The 22991-nt window shown below is 45.2% G+C and overlaps 2 protein-coding genes and 2 non-coding genes across 15 annotated transcripts; 3 read left to right on the forward strand and 1 right to left on the reverse strand.

The window, feature by feature from the left end:
• The first annotated feature begins 1830 nt into the window (after window positions 1-1830).
• Window positions 1831-20956, forward strand: AGBL5 (AGBL carboxypeptidase 5). 12 transcript variants are annotated; one of them, XR_012487953.1, is made up of 19 exons: window positions 1832-1890; window positions 2474-2556; window positions 3023-3198; window positions 4456-4719; window positions 4967-5138; window positions 5321-5484; window positions 6141-6318; window positions 6492-6670; window positions 7158-7614; window positions 8196-8365; window positions 8701-8836; window positions 9526-9728; window positions 10276-10478; window positions 17346-17453; window positions 17991-18146; window positions 18904-19016; window positions 19301-19369; window positions 19830-20039; window positions 20432-20946. XR_012487953.1 is itself a non-coding variant. In XM_074300141.1 (19 exons), the coding sequence occupies exons 3-19, from the start codon at window positions 3179-3181 to the stop codon at window positions 20601-20603; spliced, it is 2898 nt and encodes a 965-aa protein (XP_074156242.1). In that variant the 5' UTR covers window positions 1832-1890; window positions 2474-2556; window positions 3023-3178; the 3' UTR covers window positions 20604-20946. The 12 variants fall into 12 exon arrangements, 9 of the variants coding, with proteins under 9 accessions (XP_074156244.1, XP_074156242.1, XP_074156241.1 ...); XR_012487954.1 differs by having other exon boundaries at window positions 19323-19369; window positions 19906-20039; XM_074300141.1 differs by having other exon boundaries at window positions 19906-20039.
• Window positions 2227-2315, forward strand: TRNAY-GUA (transfer RNA tyrosine (anticodon GUA)). The gene is given in 2 exon segments: window positions 2227-2263; window positions 2280-2315. It is a non-coding gene; the product is annotated as a tRNA-Tyr (tRNA).
• On the forward strand, window positions 2781-2853 carry TRNAA-AGC (transfer RNA alanine (anticodon AGC)). The gene has a single exon. It is a non-coding gene; the product is annotated as a tRNA-Ala (tRNA).
• A 324-nt stretch (window positions 20957-21280) lies between the features above and the next one.
• OST4 (oligosaccharyltransferase complex subunit 4, non-catalytic) lies at window positions 21281-21914 on the reverse strand. The gene is made up of 3 exons (XM_074300150.1): window positions 21855-21914; window positions 21588-21724; window positions 21281-21495 (listed from the first exon to the last, which is right to left on the reverse strand). The coding sequence occupies exon 2, from the start codon at window positions 21721-21723 to the stop codon at window positions 21610-21612; it is 114 nt and encodes a 37-aa protein (XP_074156251.1). The 5' UTR covers window position 21724; window positions 21855-21914; the 3' UTR covers window positions 21281-21495; window positions 21588-21609.
• Between the last annotated feature and the right edge of the window lie 1077 nt (window positions 21915-22991).

Genomic DNA, 22991 nt, shown 5'->3' on the forward strand with positions numbered 1-22991 from the left:
AGTGATTCAAGTATCTTCTGGAAAATTTGGAGAGATATGGTTCAGATGATATCAGATTTGGACACTGCTGAATGGTAGAACTCAAAAGTTTGGTTGTTCAGGTATGACGGACTCTCCTTGAATTATTGGCAAAAAAATACTGGAATGGTTTGACATTTTTCAAGTTCATTTTAAAAAGGAAGAAAGGGTTAAGTGACAGTTAGTGCCAGAGGCCAGATTTGAACTCACAAAGATCCATCTTTGGCACTCTATGCATCTCACTACCCTTCATGGACAGATAGATGGATGCATGTGAATATATGTATATGTGGGTGTAAATATGCATAAGTATTTGTAAATGAACCTAAGCTTTATATCCTGTCATCCTTGCTAGAAAAATTCTAACTCAGTTTACTGTCCCCCACAAAACCTTTTTTTCCTGTCTCTGGTGTCTTTTTTCCTAACTAAAATACTCCAGTATCAAATCCATGCAGAAGAAAACCAGTCAGTGCAGCTTTCAGCAATTTCCATTTCTTTTCCTTTATGGTTTTGGCTCTGCATGTGATCTTTGTGGCAGCCATGCTGGAGCGGGGAATCGGGCAACAGAATACCAATACCAGAGGCTACAGGACCACCGGAAGTAACTTGAAGTGAGAAGCATTTCTCCAAAATACTTAAATGTAGTTTTAGGACTGGACAGTTCACACATACTGAACATTTCAAAAATAAATCTGAAAGGAACCTAATAAAATCAATAAATTCCTAAGACATTTTTGGTGAAAATATATTCCGTTTAATGGAACACCTTAAAGATATATCTTAAATTGAGCAGCCCCTTATATTGCTTTACAAAGCAATCCATGTCCATTAATAAATACAAGAGTGAACTTCACCAAAATTATTGCTAAAGTATATTTCATAATAAATTATGCCAGAGATGTTTCAAATATATGCAATCAGAAGATGGACGTATTGTTTTGGGTAAGGTATTTTGCACAGAAAACGCACATTAAAAACAAAAACAAAAACAAAAACACTTTTATCAATAAGGCACGCAGAGCAAATTTATCAATTGACACGAAACTACCCTGTGGGATTGGGCTGATTCAAATAAGATAAAACTGTAAAAGGATTCAAGTAAACTCTTATGCTTAGAATTAAAGTGACCTCACAAGACTAAGATAGAATTCGTCTGAAAAAGATCCGGAGGTCTTAGAGAACCAAGATCAAAATAAGTCAGCAACGTTTTCTGTCAGTCCAAAAGGCGTGCGCCTGCAAGGGTGAGAGCAGGGAAGTGATCGTTGGGGTCGGACTGTAAGACCAGGCTCAGTTTGGGCCGCTGCGTTTCATTAAAGACTTTTTTAAGTCATAAAACGTCCAGAGGATTGCAACTGGAATGTGGAGGGTTGAAGTCCTCGCTTACATGAAGATTAAGGGAGACAAGGGGACAGAGAAAGGGCTGGACTATTTCGGTTTGAACGAAGGAACGGAGGTGGGGCTGGAGGCACAGAGAAAATGTTGGCTTTTTTATTGCACAGTCTTATTCTAAGGACGTTCATTTGTTTCGCAAAGACGGCGGAGATGTAAGGTCTAGGATTTCCCGTGTAGAGTGTACGCGGTGCGGCGGGCGCCCCGGACCTCGGAGATGCGGGCCCCCGTCCGGAGTTCAGCCGGCCCGCCACGCCTTCCTCGCATCCCGGGCCACTCGGCATCCGCGTCCCCTCCCGAGTCTCCCCGTCCCCAATCTTCCCCCGATTGCGGGGGAGGGGAGCACCTCCTGCTGGCCTACGGCTCGCTGGGCATCCACGCGTACCGCGGACTGCGGCCCGCATGCTCACTGCAAGACTGAGCGTCTCCTGGCTCGGCCTGACGGGGCCTCTTACTCCATTTGTGGGGCGCGAGTCAGAGTTGGTAAATCGTTGCTGGCATTATTTTAAAAAGCACTAGTGCGCTTGTGACTTTGGACCGAGCTGCAAATAATCACAGTTTTAAATGGGGGAGGAGAGAGGAGCGGGATGTGCAATTCAGTGGATGGTAAGGGAAATGTCTTCCTAGAAGCTGCTGATGAGGTTAGAGAAAGCAGTGCCCGTAAACTCGAGAGCTTTCTGCCAGGAATGCCTTCCAGATGGCTATTTCGAGTCCATGGGGCCAGTCAGGAAGGTTAGAGCTACTGAAAAAATAAACCGGAATGAGCACACCGCTGGTAAAAAGTTAAAGGATATCAAGAGTAGACCTACGCCAGCGAGGCCTTCGATAGCTCAGTTGGTAGAGCGGAGGACTGTAGTGGAATTACTCTGGTTATCCTTAGGTCGCTGGTTCGATTCCGGCTCGAAGGACTTCCCAAAGCTTTTTCTTTTTTGCTCCTTCTTGACTATTTTTTGGCAGTTTAATTAACTTAATTCACTTAATTGGATTTGTATATACAAAATATGTATTTGCATGCACCACCCCAACGTTTTGACCAAAATTGACCTGTTTGCATCTAACAACATAGGACATGTAGGAGAGTATCCCGGGATAAGCGCTACGTAATCAAGTGTGTGACGGTTGATTCTGGCTGAAGCTGCTTGTGTCATGGTGGGTGAAACTCTTCTGTTGCGTTTGTGTTTCTCTTAGTTCTTTTGATAAAATTATGTTTCCGTCTCTATTAGCTACCAAAAAGGCCCATTCTTTAGCAAGAGCCTCCAAGTTCTTCAGCCACCAGGAAATAACCAAGGGGGCGGGACAAGTGGTGGACTGGCTGATTTCACTACATTTCACTACTCTAAAGAGAGGGGAAAGGAAAGGACAGAAATGGCAGTGGGGGATTAGCTCAAATGGTAGAGCGCTCGCTTAGCATGCGAGAGGTAGCGGGATCGATGCCCGCATCCTCCAGTTCCTTTTTTTTTAATCTCTTAAAAGACATATAGTCCCTGAAGCCCCTATCGTTCAAAGCACACTTTAGAACTTACAACTACTTTTGTTCTTATTATTATCGCAGTCATTATTGATAAAAAACGGTTATTTTTTTCCATTCCGTTGCTCGGTGCTCGTCTCTTTGCAGTCCCGCCCCAATGACTGTTAACCGCCTCCGGAGCAGCGGACGCGACTGGAATTCTCTCGAGAGCTGGGTGACTGCGAACCCCAAGACGTTACTTTGCCAGGGAACCCGGACCCCGGCGACCGCGAGGGGAGAAAAAGACCCCCCACGCCCCGACCAATGGCAGCGAGTGTTGCTGGGTAAGTGGGCAGCTGCGCCCGCGGCCAATAAGCGGATGGCTTGTTGTTTCCTGGCAGAGCGGGGTCCCGGCGCCGCGGCGCTCCCGTTTTGTTTGGGTCCTGGGCGACGGGCCCGGGCGCTGAGCCGGGGCCGGAGGCGCAGCCACACTGACGGGAGGAGGAACGGGAGCGCCGGCCCCGAGAGAGGTGAGGGGCTCTCTGCGGCCGGGCTCCCCCACCCCGATCCAGCCCCCGGCCCCGCCCCCCTCGGCCCCTCTGGCCCGGAGCCCCCTCCTGGGATACCGTCCCGGCCCCGCCCCCGTCGCTCTGGCCGCTGCCGCTGCCTTCCTGGTCCCGCGCTTGTCCCGGAGCCCGGAGCCAGGCTCCCGACCCCGCTTCCCGCGCCGGGCAGGTGGGCCGATCCGCGTCGGGAGGCGCTGTCCTCTTCCCCTGCCCCACGCCCGCAGCCTGCACGGCTGTGCTCCTCTCCTGTCCCCTCCGCCCTTTGGGAATTGATTTGGTACGAGCTCGGGGCTTGCAGCCCCTCCCTCAACCGCCGGGCCTCCGGGAGAGTAGCCCCCGGCCCGGGCTCAGACCCAGTATCCCCGCTGGAATTGAGGTGTAGAGCTGCTCGGTGACCTGGACGACTCCCGCCCCGTTTCCTCGAGCCTGGAATAAGCCGTCCTTGTTCTGCCTTCTTTTCCACAATAGGTGGAAAGCAATGGGAAGCTGGGCCCGGGAGGCTGCAGAAGTGTTTCTCCAGGTTAAGCTGATCCACGTGGGGGAGGGGTCAAGGAGAGGGGGGAGGGTCTCGGAGGTGAAGCTTGGCTCCTCCCTCTCAAGTGGCTCCCGACTGCCTGGGGGGTAGTCCTCGGGGATGGCTCCCCCCTTATCAAAGTTGGGGTGTCCTCCCTAGGATTGAGGCCAGTTTCATTACACTATGCAGACTTTAGGCGGGAAAGAAGCTCAGAGTCTGGTGTTCTCCACATGGTTTAATCTCGTTACATCCTCTCAGAGATGGAAGCCCCCGGGGCCTGGAGATTGAAGTAACCAGTACAGTAGCATAATGGGGTTAAGATCACAGCCTTAAGTCCCGGGTACCTGGTGGTAACTTCTCCTTTTGGTGTTCTATAGCTAATCTGCTTCTCGGTTTTCTTGAAGTACTACTGTAGGAAAGTACCCTCAGAACCCCAGAGACTAACAAAGTCAGTTTTCACAACTTGTCTTCTTCCCTCTCCTTCCCCTCCTTCCTTCCTTATCCCCATCCCACCCCCTTAGCTCTCAGGGCCAGTCTGGGGCAGGAGGATGCTTACTCAGCCCCACCATGGAGCTGCGCTGTGGGGGACTGCTGTTCAGTTCCCGCTTTGACTCAGGGAACTTGGCCCATGTGGAGAAGGTGGATTCTGTGGCTAGTGAAGGGGAGGGGGGCGGGAGTGGGGGGTCAGCCCCCACCACCGGCGGAGTATCCTCTACCTCTGACTACGAATTCAACGTGTGGACACGGCCTGATTGTGCTGAAACAGAATATGAGAATGGGAACAGGTATGAAGCTGGGGTCAAGGGGAGGGAATATGCAGAAACCCAGCGCCATAACTTCCTTTTGGCCTTACTCTCCTACCTGTCCTCCCAGGGACCTACTTGGCTCTCCTCACAGTTTCACAATGCCCTCCTTCTCATCCCCATAGAACAGCCTTTTCCCATTCTTTCTACTAACCTGCCTTGATCCGTTCCTCTTGCTACCTCATCCCTCTCTCTTATAGACTTGTGTCTTCCTATTCTGCCCCATTAGGTCATGGTTCTACTTCAGTGTCCGGGGAGGAATTCCAGGAAAACTCATAAAGATCAACATCATGAACATGAACAAGCAGAGCAAACTGTACTCCCAGGGCATGGCGCCCTTTGTGCGTACACTACCCACTCGACCTCGTTGGGAACGCATACGTGACAGGCCCACCTTTGAGGTAGAGTTTCCACACAGAAGAAAGGACTGTTGCTGTAGACAAAAACTAAAAAGAAAGAAATTGTCTCTGATACGATGAAGTAGAAAGGACTCCATTCTGCCCTCTACTTTAGATCCAAGCTACATGTGTGTTTTGGGGGTAGTAGCTGGTTGCCCTTTCCTCTTCTCCCTCTGTCCCCTCAGATGACAGAGACACAGTTTGTGCTGTCCTTTGTGCACCGCTTCGTTGAAGGTCGTGGGGCCACCACCTTCTTCGCCTTCTGCTACCCCTTCTCCTACAGTGACTGCCAGGATCTGCTGAACCAGCTAGACCAGCGATTTCTGGAGAGCCATCCTTCCCTTAGCAGGTGCTATGTCATACTTTTCTTCCTCCACAAAGTCCTGAGATCAAACACTGCCCTTAATTCTCCTGTGATTTGCCCTGATAATTCTCAATTGATACTTCAATCTTTTCTCTGTATAGTTGTGTACCATTGGCTACCTTTGAGACAGGAGTATCAGTTTTCCTGATCATGCCATTCCTATCTTCACCTCACATTTTCCTGCCTTGTACTGTCTTAGTCAAAGAAAAAGAGGACTAAATCCCTTTTTTCTCCACAGTCAATCAAAGCAGTATTTATTCATTGACTCATCTGTGCTCAGAATATGCTTTACCTACTTATGCCCTGACAGGACAGCCTGAAAAAGAATCTTTATCTCTAAGAAACCACAAACTAAGGAAAGGGCTGAGAGCCATTAGCTCTTCCACCTCTTTGCCTTATGGACAAAGAACTTCTTTATGTCAGCACATGTGCTTTTTTTTTTTTTTATCTAAATTTTTCACTTTTGCATTATTTTCTGTTAAGTTTTTGCATTCAGCTTCTAAATCATAAAGGTGGGGAATTGGGGACTAGGTAGTTTGTCTCCTTCTCTACCTTGTAATAACCCTCTGTAAAAGTGGGCTGTCCTTTTTTGAGACACCAGGGGACTCCCATGGCCTGATGACGACTGGTTATCCTTGTAGCCCCTTAGATTCCATCTATTACCACCGAGAACTCCTTTGCAACTCTCTGGATGGACTTCGAGTAGATCTGTTGACTGTGAGTTCCTGCCATGGGCTTCGAGATGAAAGAGAACCCCGTCTGGAGCAGCTATTTCCTGATACCAGCACACCCCGGCCATTCTGTTTCTCAGGCAAGAGGGTGAGTGGGGAGGAAAGAAAGGTAGGAAAATTGGCTCTTCTCTGTCATTACAAGTATCATGGCAGAGGCCAAGACACTGCTATCACAGCCCCAGCTGGGATCTAGGCTGTATCCTGCCATTAAAATAGAACCAGAACTGACAGTCCTGATTATTGCTCTCCTCTTTATCACAGATATTCTTCTTGAGTAGCAGGGTGCACCCTGGGGAGACACCATCTAGCTTTGTCTTCAATGGTTTTTTGGATTTTATCCTTCGACCTGATGACCCTCGTGCCCAGACCCTACGTCGTCTTTTTGTCTTTAAGCTGATTCCCATGTTGAACCCAGATGGTGTGGTACGGGGTCACTATCGGTAAGGATGACTCCCTCTTCAGCTCTCTTGATCATCAGCAGTCACTTTGATAAATGTTATGTTGTCACGATGGGGTACAGTTTACCCTGTCCTGCCTTCACAATTCTACTACATCCTAAAGTGGGAATGCCCCTTTGGCCTCTCTTGGACTTCTGGGAAGGTCACCTGAAGGTGGAGGGCTATTCCCAGATTCCAGTAGCAGTACAATAGACATGCCCTTCCAGAACACCTAGTACAAGCATGTCAGGCAAGTTCAAGAATGATTAAGTTGATAGTAGGAGTTTTATTATCTCTTAGTTTTGTTCTCCAGTTTCTGGAGACCTGGAGAGAGGCTGTCTTCAATCCTTTCCCTTCCTTGGCTTTTCTATTTAAGATTTCAGACTATAAGATAATCAGTCCCCTGCCTCTTATATCTTATGCCACTTACCCCAGTCTGTTTTCCCACTCCATCTTTCTAGAACTCCACCTTATCCTTGTTCCCACACAGGACAGACTCACGAGGAGTGAACCTAAACCGTCAGTATCTAAAGCCAGATGCAGTCCTGCACCCGGCCATCTATGGGGCTAAGGCAGTGCTGCTCTACCATCATGTGCACTCACGTCTGAATCCCCACACTCCCTCTGACCAACAGCCCAACCCTCCACCCTCAGCCCAACCTGGTCCTCTTTCTGAACTTGAAAAAACGGACAATCTCAATAATGAGGCTGACCTTGGACTCTCAACTGATGGGGAAAATTCTGAGTCCTGGACCCAAACTGAGCCAGCACACCAGGACCCCAATAGTTTGTGGTTTTTGGAATCAGAATCTGGTGAGGTGGAACCAGCCCCTGAAACCATCCCCCCCAAGGAGAGCGGTGTGGCCTACTATGTGGACTTACATGGACATGCCTCCAAAAGGGGATGTTTCATGTATGGAAATAGCTTCAGTGATGAGAGTGCCCAGGTAGGGACCTTGAAATTGTCCTGGGAATGTGGTATACATTAGGAATTAAGGAGTAAGGGGAGGGAGGTAATGTATAGAATATGAGCAGAAGAATGGCCATAGACTTGTCACTTTGGAAAGAAAATTAACTGAAGGAGGGGAGGGAGGAGGAAGCTGATAACAAATCTGTAATTATGGGATATTTTTAAAGTCAGGGTTTTGGTGCTAAAGCCAGGCTTTTTAAAACTTAAAACAAAATAGGTTTTTTTCTAATGGGAATCAAATGGAAGAGATTGGGGAAAGAGGGTCAGGAGAGACAAGGAAAATGGTCTGAAGGGGAAGAAATTATATTGTGTTGATTTAATAATATATATATATATATATATATATATATATATATATATATATATATATATATATATATATATATGTACTATTCTTAAACATCTTAAAACAAAACCATGTACACAGTGAGAATTCAAGAGTAATAATTCCTGATATTAATAATTCTAGTAGCATCTGTTTTATATTGAATGCTGTGACTTGGTCCTTGCCCTCTATTTACCTTATTTTTTTCTGAGTTTGCTCTTCATCCCATATAGGTAGAAAATATGCTGTATCCAAAGCTTATCTCCCTGAATTCAGCACACTTTGACTTCCAAGGCTGCAATTTCTCAGAGAAGAACATGTATGCTCGGGATCGTCGAGATGGCCAGTCTAAGGAGGGCAGTGGGCGAGTTGCCATCTACAAAGCCTCAGGGATCATTCACAGGTTGGGTTGACACTGGGAAAAATAGGGCTTCAGCCTTAGGATATGTTCTTCTAGAAGTACCCACACCCAGTCTAGAGAGGGGAATGGGGAAAATGGATTGTAATATCCCAAGGTATCTTGGAAGAAAGACCTTCAGATAAAGATTCTTTTTTGTCTCTGTGGGGTCTGTCTTCCACAGTTTAGCTTGAAAGATGCAGAATGGGGGGGTGGGGGTGGAGGGGTGGGGTTGCCAGTTCACTGGGAAATAGCCCTTAATCTTTCCTTTGACCACTTTAGTATATTCAAGCTACATGTCGTCTGTCCAGAGTAGTGATATAAAGGTCTCTGTGTCTTAGCTACACACTTGAATGCAACTACAACACTGGACGCTCAGTAAACAGCATCCCTGCTGCCTGCCATGACAATGGGCGTGCCAGTCCCCCTCCCCCACCTGCCTTCCGTTCCAGATACACTGTGGAGCTGTTTGAACAGGTAATGAACTGTAGAGGTAGAATCAAAGGCATCAGGCAGGGCAATGTCAAATCATGGCTGGTCTACACTAACTCCAATTGACTGAATTCTTATGGATAAATGATACTGCTACTAGGGGTCTGGTTAGATCTTCCCAGAAAACAGGGAGTTGAATTCTCCTTAGTACTGCCAATAGGGCTCCAGCTGAATAATCCTTCCAGTTCTGGGATCATACAGAGGTTATGTTCTTCAGTTTAAGTAAACAAGTTCAACAACTTTTGGGACTTAGGTTTTTTCTCTTACTGCTTTGTTTTTCTGGCCCTTTCTCTTTTCATCATACAAGGACCTTTCCTGACCTCATTGGAGCCTCCATAGGAAAAGGAAAAACATACTATTGAGGGTCACTAATCCCACAACAAAGAGTGCTGCTATCTGGCTTAATTCCTAAGATAGCAACTCATAAAAGCAATTGTATGAAAAGGAAAAAAAATGAAAGACAAAAAGCCTCAGTCTCAGCTTTTACAGGGGATACTCTGGCTGTAGATGAGGTCAGTGGCCTTCCCTCTAGCACATGCTATAACCAAAGTACTCTGGGGTTTAGGCTAAGTTTAAGTGACCCAGATCAGATGTGTTTCAGTGATTACTTTCTTCTTTACCAAGCATGGTATGAAGCCCCCAAATGCTGAGCAGTATTTGAACTCCCTTGGCAGGTAGGGCGGGCTGTGGCCATTGCAGCCCTGGACATGGCAGAATGCAATCCCTGGCCACGAATCGTCCTGTCGGAACACAACTGCCTCAACAACCTGAGAGCCTGGATGCTGAGACATGTCCGTAACAGCAGAGGTGTAGGTAACAGCCTTAATGTAGGCATCAACAAAAGGAGAGGCTCTCGAACCCCACCAAAAGGCCCCAAGTAAGGACAACAGGGCGGGAGGAAAGGGTGGGAAAGTAAAAGTTAGTTGCTTTTGAGATAAAAAGAGGAGGTCTCATCAACCTCAAAGAGTTTCTGAAGAACTCAGAAGACATTTAATTTTACAAGTAATGTGTACCATAGGATGCTTCTAGGAGGACAAAGGGTCATGAATTTAAATCCACAATAATTGATTGCCCAACAGATAGAGAATCCATATTGCTAGGGAAATAATAAGCTAGGCAAGGGAAACAAAGAAGGAAGGTAGAGCTATCAACCTATCCCAGAGGTGAGGAACATTTGTCATGGGAAGTTACTTGGAATTTCCTTAACAACATGACAAAGATTGAGAAGGATTACATGAGATGGGCTTGATAGCTAATGAAGAGACAGAGGATTTCTTTTTTTCTTCCTTGGTACTGATACTTAATGTTCGTTCCTTAATCCAAATATGATTTCCATTGGTTCTTCATTAGGGAAAGACATAAAAGTTGAAAGACTTGGAACATACCCATCCCAGATTTCACCCATTTTATCTGCTTCTTTGCAGTGGTTTGCCTATATCATGCTCTGAAAACACCCTGAGCCGGGCCCGAAGCTTCAGCACTGGTACCACTGGCAGTAGCCAACAAAATTCTCCACAGATCAAAACTTCACCCAGCTTTCCCTTTCATAGCAGTCGGTCCACAGGGCTACCAGGCCTGGGCCTTGGGGCCCAGAAAGGCAGCCATCGGGTCCTGGGCCCTGTTAGAGGTAAGCTGATAAGGAAGCCCCTGGGGCAAATGTTCCATTCTCTCTGGTGTTGCTGGGGGAAAAATTAACCCTGAAGATTCATTATTGGGCCTGAATCATGGGGTAAATCAATAAAACCCGTTTGCAGAAGAATCTATAGCCTCTCCTGAGACCTTGGTTTTCCTTGCATTATGGGGGCCACAGATTGGGAACTGTGGCCTTGAGTAAGGGGTCCTAAGTATGCTCTAGCAAGAGCACAATGAACTATAAGGTTCCAATACATACTGAAAACTAGACAAACCCTCTAATAAAAGGGAATGCTAGATAACTGAGAAATATTGAGATATGTATTTAATCAGGGGTCATAATATGCTGCTGTGTGGTCAGGATGAAAGCATGAAATAATGGCTATATCCCAAAGTCCCCGAGAACTGGAGCTACTTCTGACTATAGAACCTAGACAGAAAGACTGAAGTCAGAAGCACTGCAAGACCTCCAGAATAGAAGAGGCTGTCTTCAAGTAATTTTTCTAGCCCTGCAAGCTAGATTTCCTGCTTCCCCACCCACCCACCATAGCTTTAATTATTTACCTGTGCCTCAGTGCTGACAAAAATTGCCTAACGTGGCAAACCCATAAAAATAATGGGAGTTTTAAGCCTTTCTCCTCTTAGAAAGAGGCTGGGTTATAGGCAAGGAAAAAAGGAAGTCACTGGGAGGCAACAGGCATAGTGGGAAAAAAGCCCTGAGTTAAAATGCTGGCTGTGCAACTTGCTACCTAGGAAATTTTGGATAAGTTACTTAACCATTTTACAATTGTTTCCTCATCTGTAAAATGAAGATGTTGACATGTATAACCTCTAAGATTTTTTACAGCTCTAAATCTGATTTTAGGACAGTAAAACTGAAACAAGGAACAGAGAAATTATACCTCGAGAAATAGGTTAAATTAGGGATTTTTAAACTTTTTGTATCACAGATCCCTTTTTAAGTATGGACCCCTTATGAGAATTTTTTTAAATGCATAAAGTGAAATAGGATTTGCAGAGAAAACCAAATGTTACTGAAATAGTCATTAAGAAATGTTTTTAAGTTCTCAGGCACCAGGTTAAGAATCCTTGAACAAGAGATCATTAATCAGTGTTTGAGCCACAATATGAAGGTTTTGAAGCTAATATTAATTTTAAATTTAGTTTGGGGAAGCTTTCTTTGCTCCTAAGAACCCCTTCCTCTAGGGTTCCTGTCATTCCTCACATACCAGAGAGTAATGTAGAATAGCAAGGTATAGAAATAAAGAGTTTCCACTATAGGAAATTAGATATTGGTTCTAGTTCCAGCTCTGCCACTTAAGTAGTGGTATGGCCTTGAGAAAGTAAATTTTCTGACCTTCAACTTTTTCATCTCTAAACTGGGTATGGGAATTGTTTTGTTTACTCCTCGGGGTCTACAGATGGCACTAGAAGAGTTTGTACACAAGACATAATACCTCCAGAACCAGGCCTACTTGCTCTGCCTCCCCTACTGGGATCCACATAGTCTCAGGGCAAAGGTTGATTGTCCTCGATTTTACAGCATCATAGAAAGCTAAACTGCAGAGAGGCTACTGCCTAGGAGTAAGTAACCTTAGGGCTACCCTGGGCAAAGGAGAATTCACAAGGTTGCTATGGTCCAGAATAAGAACAAGGAACCAGAGCTGAGGGAAGACACCTTCTACAAGGGAATAGGCAGACTAGCTTCTTCTACCCCAGGAATTCTACAATAGACAGGAGGGTTCAGCTAGGTGACTTCCTGAATTTGGGATGGTACCAGCCAATAAGTGAGTTCAAGGGAAGACTTCTAGTAGAAAAAGCCCTGAACTTGGATTTGGGAGAAACTTAGATTCAAATACTGACTTTCCAGAGCTTTGTGATCCCGACAAATTAAGTTAATTTCTATAAAAAGGGGATGACATGTATTAAAAATACCTTCATAACACTAAGGCTACTTCACAGTAAAAGCTGGAACACTTGGGAGAGGTCTTCACCTCCTGTCTTGGAGGACTAGTGAAAGCCTGAAGCAGGATCTAGGTAACATTGCTTTTGTGGTGTCCAGGGCATAAGGTAGTACACTCTTACACACTGAAGGACCCCTGAAATACTGAATGCAACTGGCAGCTTTTGGTAGAACAGCTAAACTTGGTTGAGGGTGTTTTTCTATGTGGTGGGTAGAGGGAACATGAAGGGGAAAGTGCTGTTATCAACACTGCTGTTTAATTTAAGATTTTTTTAAAAGTTTCATTCTCAGAACAGAAATTTAATCTCATTCTCCTACAATGTCATTCCACTTTGCGGAACAAAATTGTTAAAAATAAATCCTAGAACCCCAACCCATAACTATCTGTTGCCAGGGTCAGAGAAAGTACTGGTTTTCCTTTCTATTTTCCACTTGATGACAGATGGGAAGGATTCTAGTGTCACAGAAGAGTTAAAGTCGATAAGTATTTTTTTTTAAGCCATCAATTAGAAATTCTACGTTTAAGATCCACATGTTGCAGCCCAGGCACCTCTATTATTCTAGTTGTTCTGTTGATGTTATGGGGACAGAACAAGGATCAAGAGTATGTGCTGATCAATCAGTAAGCAACTAGGACATGTTTGGCATTGTGGAGACAAATATTGAGGTCTACATTCTAAGTGCATTGGGATGGGAGTGGGGGGCATTACTCACAGAGACAAAATAATAGGATTATGCTAAATAATTTCAGGAACACTAACAACTGGGATAATTAGTAAAAGCCTCTTGCAGGTGGTGGCCCTAGAGCAAGGGGCTCTAAAAGGCAGAGGTAAGGAGAGAAACCTGCTAGACAAGCCATTCCCCATGGGGACAGATATAACACAAATGTCATGTCATTTATGAGAAATGTGATAGCTAGCTGTTTTGGACCAAAATAGGTGAGAAAGTATGTGATCAGCCTAGGCACAGGAGTACCGAGAGGTTGTAGTCAGATGATGGATTTTAGGTGCTAAACAGTCTATATTTTATTCTAAAGGCAAATAGAAATAATTGGAGCTCCTTTGATATGGAAGTGACATGGGCAAACCTTTACTAAACTTTAGAACTCAAGTGTTTCCTGCCTTCATTGTTCTTTCTGCTCCACTAACAAGCCCTACCCCATTGGGACTTGTTAAGAATGTGAAAGTCAAGTTGTGGCTTAGGGAATACAGGATCTCTCAATATACAAATGAGGAAAATAAAGCCTAGAATAGGGATATATATATATATATATATATATATATATATACACACACACACACACACACATATTATGTATTTGTCTATAGCAAAGCCAGGATTTGGACAAATCATGCTAACGCCTTTCCACACTGTTCATTACAGTGCCTAGAGCTAAGACCATGTGTCATGTATAGTCATTAGAGGTTTGAGGCCTTTTTACCACCATGTGTACAGTTGGACAGTATCTAGAGCTCCTGCTACTGCTGCCCTGAACTCCTGGCCCTAAACTTGGCTTTTATCATCTAGTATCTCTTGCTGAATTCAGAAAACTTGGCATCTAGCTTTCTGTCCTTATAGCTCTCAAATTCCTTTATCCTCAACACAATTTTGTTGATATAAAGTTAACCCAACATGGCTGGGGTCTTGGGTACCTGCTGCCCGAGTATGATAAAAGGAACACATCATCTGTAATTTCATGATGTACATCTATTGTATTCACCAGAGTTCAACTTCAAAATCCCCAACTTTGATCAATCACTATGGGTATGATTTAGACAAACTGCCCAGAGTAATTGTGGCAGACACCCATAATAACAGCTATAACTTGTGAAAGACAAGTTCATTTCTTGTTTAGTTGTGTGGTCAGGTGAGTGACCTATCAAGTTAGCCAGCTTCTTCCAATACCACAAATGGAAGCCCCTTCCAGATAACAGTTATCTGGGAGCCAAGCCTGCCTCCTCAAATTCAAATAGTGGGATACCCACTGCCTACCCAAGACAGCTTAATCCACTGCAGCATTGAGCTCAGATAATATTTCTATTCCAAACTGCTAGTTCTCCCTTGTCCCACAGACACAAGAATAATAAACTCTTCCACAAGATAGCCCTGTAGGTTTACTCCTTTTACCTAACACTGATCTTCCAAGTTAAAAATCCTCAGTTCCTTCAATTCATATTCTTAGGTGTGGCTTGAATTTAGTAGTTGCCCTCTTTTGGATATGACTGTTTATAAATGGCTTTCTGTACCCAGAAGTGAAGAGTATTTTCTGGATATTATCTTTCAAAGAAGCCTAAGATCATAGCAGCTTTTTTTTTCCATTGCTAATGAAAAATGTACACTAAAACCCAAAGATCTCCTGCAGATGAACTATTGTCTGCATATGCCTTCTCCATCCTTGCTTTCTGAAATGAGTCCTCTGCCACCCCCTACCCCAAATGCAAGCCTTTAATTAGAACCCATCATTCCATCCTATCAAGTCAATTAAGACAATTTTCCTCACCTACTAGATAAGGAAAATAGTAGCAATTACTTCATCACATGGCTGTTATGCACCTCAAGATCCCATCTGCAGTGTTCTGCAAACCTTAAGAGTATTATATAAACGTTAGCCATCATTATTTGTATCCTGAACCTGATGGTTGACCTTACTAGCTTCACCTTATTTGAAAATCTGATAAATATGCTATATACGTTACGGATTAAAATGTAAATAGTATGACACTGATGTATCCCTGTCAAACTACATTATAGACCTTCCTCCAAGATTTTATCAAACTATTACCTGCTATTCTTTAAATCATAAAACCTTAAAAAATATATTTAACTGTAATATCCAGCCCATACCTCTAAATATTTCCTATCATAGCGTGACACTAAAATGTTTTATGAAGTCCAGATAAATTCTATCTGTAGTCTAGTTAGTTACTGTTGAAAAATTTAGTTGGGAAAAACATATTCTTGATGAAACCATGCTGACTTTATGATCATTTCCTTTTTTAGATATTCTTAAATCATCCCTTTAATAATGTTCTCATATACTATCAAGAATAGAAATCAGACAAGCCTTTAGTTTGTAGAACCCCTTCTCTTCCTTTTTAAAATTGGACCACTTGCTCTTTACCAAATGTGATGCACCTCTCCTGATCTCTACAATCTTTCAAAAATCAGTGTAAGTTAGCAATAACCATCTTGAATGTATTCCCAAGACTACTGACTTACAGAGGGATGCTCTTAGTATATGCTTGTCTTGGTTTTCAATCCCTTTTTAACATTTTTTGTCCTATCCTTTTTGGCAGAGGGAAAAAAAAATCTGAAATCAAAATATATGTTGTCATCTCTATCATCCTCTATTGTTATGCTATCCACCCCATGCAATGGTCCTACCTCCTTTCCTTCCCCCAGAGCAATTTCTTTTTCTGCTGTTGCCTCAGCTCATTCTGAACTTAAGGACTCTTACAGAATTATGCCATCCTGCTATTTACCTCTGCTTCCAACTTCTGCATATCTTTATGCCAATGAATTTCCTATGCATTCCCACAATTCCTTTTTTCCTGATGGAACTAATTTTTTTTTTTATATCTTCAGAATTTTATTCTTCAGGGTAGCTCTCCTGGGATGACTTATCTTGATAAAATGTAAGCTAAGGAATTCTACTTAACCTTTTTCTGAACCCTTTGAAATATGTTCCCCAAAATTAAAATATACAGACTAGCCTGGCTTTCTCCTCCTTTGCCTTAAAGCCTCATAGTCATTTTCCCCAAAATTACTATCCCTTGTTGCTGGTCAGAATTATGTCAGGCTAGCAGCTCCTCTATTTGCATCCCCATCTTCTGAAGGATGAAACTGGCATTTAGGTAAGCCAGGAATTTAACTGTTTTGGTAAAGAACTGGTCAGATTTCTAGATAATTGAAGTTCTTTGTCTTTACTTTATCTTGCCTCCATACCAGAGTTGTGAATTATTTTCTAGCTTCTGGTCTATTTTTGCTTTCTAACTAGGTCAGAAGTTATTAACCAGGTGCCTATGATCTTTAAAAAAAAAAAAAATATATATATATATATATATATATATATATATATATATATATGTGTATATATATATATATATGTATATATATATATATATATATTTCAAAAGCTGTATTTCAATATAATTGGTTTCCTTAATAATCCTATGTGTTTTATTTTGTGTATTAAAAAATCATTATCCTGAGCAGTCCCTAGACTTCAGCAGAATACAAATGAGTCTGACATAAAATATATATATATATATATATATATATATATATAAAGAACTTGATCTAGGTGATCTGTTGTGGAACTCCACAACAATATCAATTATGTTTCTTCCTTACTATATTTCTTAGTATATTTACTCTCTGAAATTTAAGAGCAAATATCTTGCAGAGAAAATACAAAAGGAGTTCCATCATGGTAGCAGCCTCCACTTCTCTTAGCTATAGTCCAAAAGCCTTAATAGTCCTTACCACCTCAAAATAGAACAGGCAACTATGGAGAACAATCAGTTAGCTCTAGAGAGAAAAAAAGATTCAAGCTGACAAGGGTGTGGCTTCCACCTTGGCCAGCTATATAAAATTGCTGTGTGTAATTTCTAAACCACTACTTTTCTTAGGCTTTTCTGAGAAAGTTAACTGACAATATTCAGTAAACATAATAATGAGGCATTCTCAAGTCCAGGAAATGTCTTCAAACAGTAGTCTCTTCCATCCTAGTTCACGCAGGCAAGAGCCCAGAAATATACATTAAATCAGAAGAATAAAAGTTCAGGAGAACAGAAATGGAATTTGGCTTTCTAGGGTCTAGGTTCTGCCTTTTTTGGCCAGTCCTATTCCTCTTCTTTACTGAGGAAACTAGTCCTGGATCCCCTCCTTGTGTGACAGATGCAGGGAACACTGCAGAGGAAAAGGAGGACTGCAACAACACAGCAGGGAAGCAAAGACAAGGTCATGGGCAGAGCTGGGTTACTACAGACTGGAAAACACAAGCAGGTAAAAGAAACAGGAACCAGGTTAGCTAAGGATTTATAAATTGAATGGAAGGTAACATTCATAAATATGCATAATCTTAAAGAGAGAAACTCAGTGGCAGGCTATATAAGAGTCCTTAGTGGAAGTGTCCAAAGTGGGAGAGCTTCTGAGATGAGGAAAAAAAAAACAACTTGTGAATATCAATATTTAAATAATCTGTGACTAAGTCATTGGATAGACATCAGCATGTACTTGGAAATAGTGAAAATCATGGTTTCTCCTAAGGAAAGGACCAAGATGGAAGACACAAACCTTGGTTTCAGTTCCCAGCAATATTTGTTTTCTTAACTAGTGAAAAAAATTAATCTTCCTTTGCCTTCGAATTTCTAATGTCTATTAGAAATCCTCCCCATCTGAGAGTTAACTCGAGGAAAGGACACGAATATACATAAAGCCCAGGCCCCACTAAATCATAACAGTGTGGGGAGCAAGCTGGGCAGTAAAAAACACCCCTTGCTGACTCACCCTTTTTATCCCCTTCTGTCAATCTCTGCTCAGAGTCCCGGGGCCAGGACAGGAGAAGGCGGCAGCAACCACTGACCCATCGACCTACCACAGGCAGCTTGGACTCGCCCCCAACTCCTCCTAGTACCGGCCCAGCCCCTTCGAGAAACATAGGCCCCTGCTTACTGCCTACCTCACTGGGTATAGCAGGTCTGTACCTAATACCACTGCTATGTGTGATATCCATTTCCCTCCCCCCCTCCTCCAGTTAATGGCCTCAAGTCAATAAAACCATACAATTTTAACTATGCTGCCACCTACCCAGGGTTCCCTATTGATACAATATGGCTCTAATCTATCCTTCCTTACAACCCCAGTTGTTCCCCTAGTCACAAGTCTGGATTATGCCCCACATAAAATATCTCCAAAAGAAATTGGAATTTATGACTTAAAAGAGAACCTGAATTGTACCTACTTGAAGAGACCTCTCTAAAGGGACTCTTTCCTAGTTGTCCAAGGACATCCACTTGAGATCCCTGACTCCCAATCAGTGTCGTGCTAGAAAGGCAATAAGGGCAGTCTCTTGCAGGTTATATTTTCATGTCTACTTTTATTTGGCTGGAATATTTTCCCTTTCTGAGTTGGGTGTAAGAGCACTTTCTGGGCAACCACTTCCACTCCCATCCCTATATTCCTCATCTTATTGGTTCCCACCTTAGCTACCAGCTCTGATCCCTTTTCCAGTCTTGGATTCTGACATTATCTCTTAAAGTTTGACTTACATAATGACTAGAAGTCCTGAAATACCTATTTGGCAGTCAAGATTGGGCAACTTTTGTGACCAAATTGTGATTAGAGCCTGATTAGGGCTCCATGCCATCCCCAAGGTATCATCCATCAGATGTCTTGTTTTTAAACTTCTTCAGCATGGTCCCATTCCAGTGATAATTTTTCTCTTAATCCCTAGGGAGTAGCTGCTCACTCCTGTCTTCAGGGGATAAACCAGAGACCGTCATGGTTATTGGGAAGGGGCTGCTGGGGAGTAGTTCTCGCACCCCCTGCATCAGGGCTCGACTGCAGGTAACACTTGATAGCCTATCCCTGTTTGCAGCACAACTGCCCTAAATAGAGCCCAGATTCAGTGGATCCTTCGTTCTGGTAGTGGGAGGGAGAACATTCAATACTGGTCTGTTGCCAGAATGGAGTCTTGTTGCCAAATAGTCTATAGCTATCTACTTACCCCTCACAGCTAGCAGCAGTTCCCCAGCCCCCAATTTCAGTTTCCATAACCTCATTCATTCTTTCTTCCAATCACACCCCAACCTCAGCTTCCTAGCCTTGGCTTCTTTTGTCCTTGCCTTCAGCCTATCCTCTCTTTCTGCCCAGAACTGCCCGAGGAGAGTTTCCGCCAGGAGGGGTCCCGGATTCCCCAGGTAACACCTCTGGCTGCTGCTCCAAGGAGCAGCCATGACACCAATCCCAGGGTTCAGACAAGGCCCCCAGGCTAGTGTTGAATCCCTTTGGGTTGGCAGAAGTGGGTCTAGGCAAAACCTGTTTGGGCAACTGAGGATTATCTCCCCTGGCAGGGGCTGAAGAGTAGAGGAACTCTGAGGGAGGTTTGCATATACCCTATTGTTTCCCCATGGAGAGCTTTCTCTGCTCATCCAGCCCCTTGCCATGGAAGGGCCACTGAGGCTCAAAACTATGGATGGAGCACTTGGACCCTTTTACTATCCCCACCCTGGGTAAGACCCTGGAAGGCATAATCCAGACTAAATAAAGTCCTTTGCCCCAATCCCATATTACCTGTCCTAGCTAGGGGCAGGCCCTAGAAGTTCTAAGTCCTAGTTCCTTTGTGTTAATCCCCTACTGTACCATACTCCCTCCATGGAGATGCCAGAATCAAGTCCAGGAAGTGAGAAGCTCAGGGGAAGAGTCTAGCCCTCAGCGCCACCCCCTATCCATACAGGCTAGGCCCGGGTTGGGCCGGGGCTCACCGCCGCCTGGCAGAGGGATGAGAGGCTCTTCGGGCCCCACATCCCCCATCCCCCGGACCAGGGACAGCTCTGAGCCAGAGCCAGGATCCTGCTCTGTTGCACCAGGGTAAGCACAAAGGGCCTAACTATAGCCCTCTTCCACAGGCACCTAATTCCATGACCCTGATATAGATCATGTAATTTTCACCCTCAATCTTGCCCTTATTGACTACATTATCTATTTACTAAGAATCTTAATTTTCCCAATTTCCTTTGTCACCCTAGAATCCAAATGCACAATCCCAATGAAAAATTCAACCTCCTTGACTTTCCTCACACCAAGAAAACTTTAAGAGCTGAGACTGCCCCTTCCCCATAAATGAGAGGCCTTAGAATACTGCTGTCCCATTCCCCATTCCCTACCCCCAATCACAAGACAAGTCATCCAAAATTCAGATCTTCCTAAACTGAGAGATGGGGCAGAATTCATCAGCCCAACTCCCCTCTTTTCTGTTACAGGCTGTACCCGGTTGGGCCCCCACGGCCCCACTCTGCCCCTGCCTCCTCACTCTTGTCCCGTCCCATCGTTTGCTCCCAGCCCCCAACTTGTTACAGTGGGGGAGCACTGGGACAGTCTGAGGGTTGTTCTATTATCAAGCCCTCCCCAATCACTCAGTCTCCCAGAGTATGATTTTGCCCCTGACTCCATGGCAGGGCATCCTTCCATGGTTTTAGGGCACAGGAAACGCCCTAACCAGTTGCTTCACCCCCTGTAATAACCATGGCTCCTTAGAGAGTCAAGCCTCATTGTCCCGGGACCACTTTGGGGCAGGACAAGGAGCAGGGACCTCCCAGCCCCATCCCTCCCTCCACAGCACAGGAATTTGGGACCATATATATATATTTTTTATATTGGTGGGTTGGAAAAAGAAATCAGTCCCTACACTGAGCCCTGTTCAGTGGCAGATTTTGCCTCTGGCTTGTTTCATAGGATAGGGAAGACTTTGAGGAAATAAAAGTTGTTTGGAAAAAAACTCAAGAAATGTTTGCTATTTTGAAAGATGGACAGCACTGATAGCAATATAAAAAGTCCCTCCCCACTCCCCCCACATTCAATCTAGCATCAAATTTTATCAGGAAACCCTGGAAAGGAGGAGAGAATGTTGCTGTGGCAGCCCCTTCCATAGGGGCCGACGTTTCCAAAGATTTCTCCCTCACCCAATTTCTGGACAGCCTTTTCTTCATAGCCAACCTGAAGACCCATATAGGGTGATCTTCGGCTCCTTACCCACTGTGCACAGAAACCATTCCAGCTCTTCCCCACTCCCATCTCCCAGTAAGCAATCTTTGCCTCTTAACAAATGCCAGTTTAGCCTCAAAAGAGGAGGGGGATGTTTAATAGGGGCCCAAACCCCTCAGCCTTGGAGCAGCTGCTTCCCATCCTCTTCGAGGCTTTTGGTCCTGGTGGCAGGCGTCTCCGCGTCCCTCAGGGGCCTTTCCGGGGCTCAGGCTTGTGGCATCCTCGGCTCTGAGCAGGCGGGAGAGATGAGCACGAAAACGCTTCCTCCAGAGCACAGAGCCATCTGGGAGACACAAGGGGAGGGCGCAGGTGAAGCCAGGGCTGGCCCGAGCGGCCTTTCTCCGCCGCCAGCTCCGGAGGGCAGGAGGGCATTACCTGCAGGGGGGGCCGCGCCGCCTCACTCCTGCTTCTTGGGGTTATTGACCGCCACGTAGTGATAGAGAACCACGAGCAGGAAGAGCGACACGCCCAGCATGTTGGCGAAGATGGCCAGCTGCACGTCCGTGATCATCCTAGGGACAGAGCAGAGTCGACGGGCCAGGCTCAGTCAACGACAATGGACGGCCCCGCCGGGCCAGGCCGCCCGCGCTTCCGCCCCGCCGCCCCGAACACTGAACCCGCCGCCGCCCCAGCCTCCCTCACTTGTTTCTTGGCGTTCCACAGAGCTTGCAGAAAAGGAGCAGTTTTGCGGCGCCGGACCGGAACTACGAGTACTCTGCGCAACCCAAAGGAAACGTGGCTGGCCGCGCGTGGCGAGCGGAGGAAATGGCCACTCTAGTCCCTAACTCCGCCGCCTCGTATGCTCCCTTGGGCTCGGGTGGGCGGGCCACGAACCAAGCGCTTTAAGGATTGTGCGCATGCGCCAGGCCTTTTTTTTTTTTTTTTTTTTTTTTTTTTTTCCCTCTCTCCTTCCCCTCTTCCCCCCCCCCCCCCCCAGTCCTTCCTCGCCAGACCTGCAGAGGGAGCCAAGCGCTTCGGCTTTCCGACTAACACGGGATGGTTGCGTGACTGGAGGAACGGAACCCTCACCCACACCGGCTCTCCCCCTCTACAAAGCACCACTCCTGGCCCTGCCCCGGAGTCTTGCTTCCTACACGTGCACCCCATCAGAGTCCAGCTTTCTACACTGCCCCACAGCTGGGCCTCCCGCACATGCACACATCCGCCTCCCTCCCGGAGTCCTACTGCAGCACAATGCCCTGTCTCCTTCATAGACACTTTCCCTCTCGCATCCTCCGGCAACCCTTCCGAGCTCAGTCTCCCGCCCACAGGCCATCCTTCCCAAACTCTTGACTCCATCTAATTAAATCTCAAATGTTTATTAGGCTAGGGGCAGCTAGAAGGTGCAGTGGATGGAGCAGCGGCCCTGACCTTAGTTCAAATCCTTCCTCGGACACAACACTGTGTGACCCCAGGCAAGTCACAATCCCAACTGCCTGGGGTGGGGGGGAGGGAGAAAAATATTAAGCCTCTTGCTGTTCAGGGCTAAACTCCTGAGGTGGGGAACAAATACACAGATAAAGAAATAAAAAATATAACCAGTAAATGGAAGGGGAGGGAAGTCACAAATAGTAGTAGTCACGAAAGACCTCACTGGAAGGGAGCTTTGTCCTTCATCCCAGGACCAAGCTACAATGGAGAAGTAATACATAGTAAAGGACTCCAAGAGCTAGAGGAAATGAGAGGGTGGGTGGGTGGCAATCCATGCAAAGTCATGCAGACCAGAGATGCAATATCATGTTAAAATGGACAGCTCATACAGGGGAAGGGGCAAGGAAG

This window comes from Sminthopsis crassicaudata, chromosome 3 (assembly GCF_048593235.1).
Source record: "Sminthopsis crassicaudata isolate SCR6 chromosome 3, ASM4859323v1, whole genome shotgun sequence".
Lineage (NCBI taxonomy): Eukaryota > Metazoa > Chordata > Mammalia > Dasyuromorphia > Dasyuridae > Sminthopsis > Sminthopsis crassicaudata.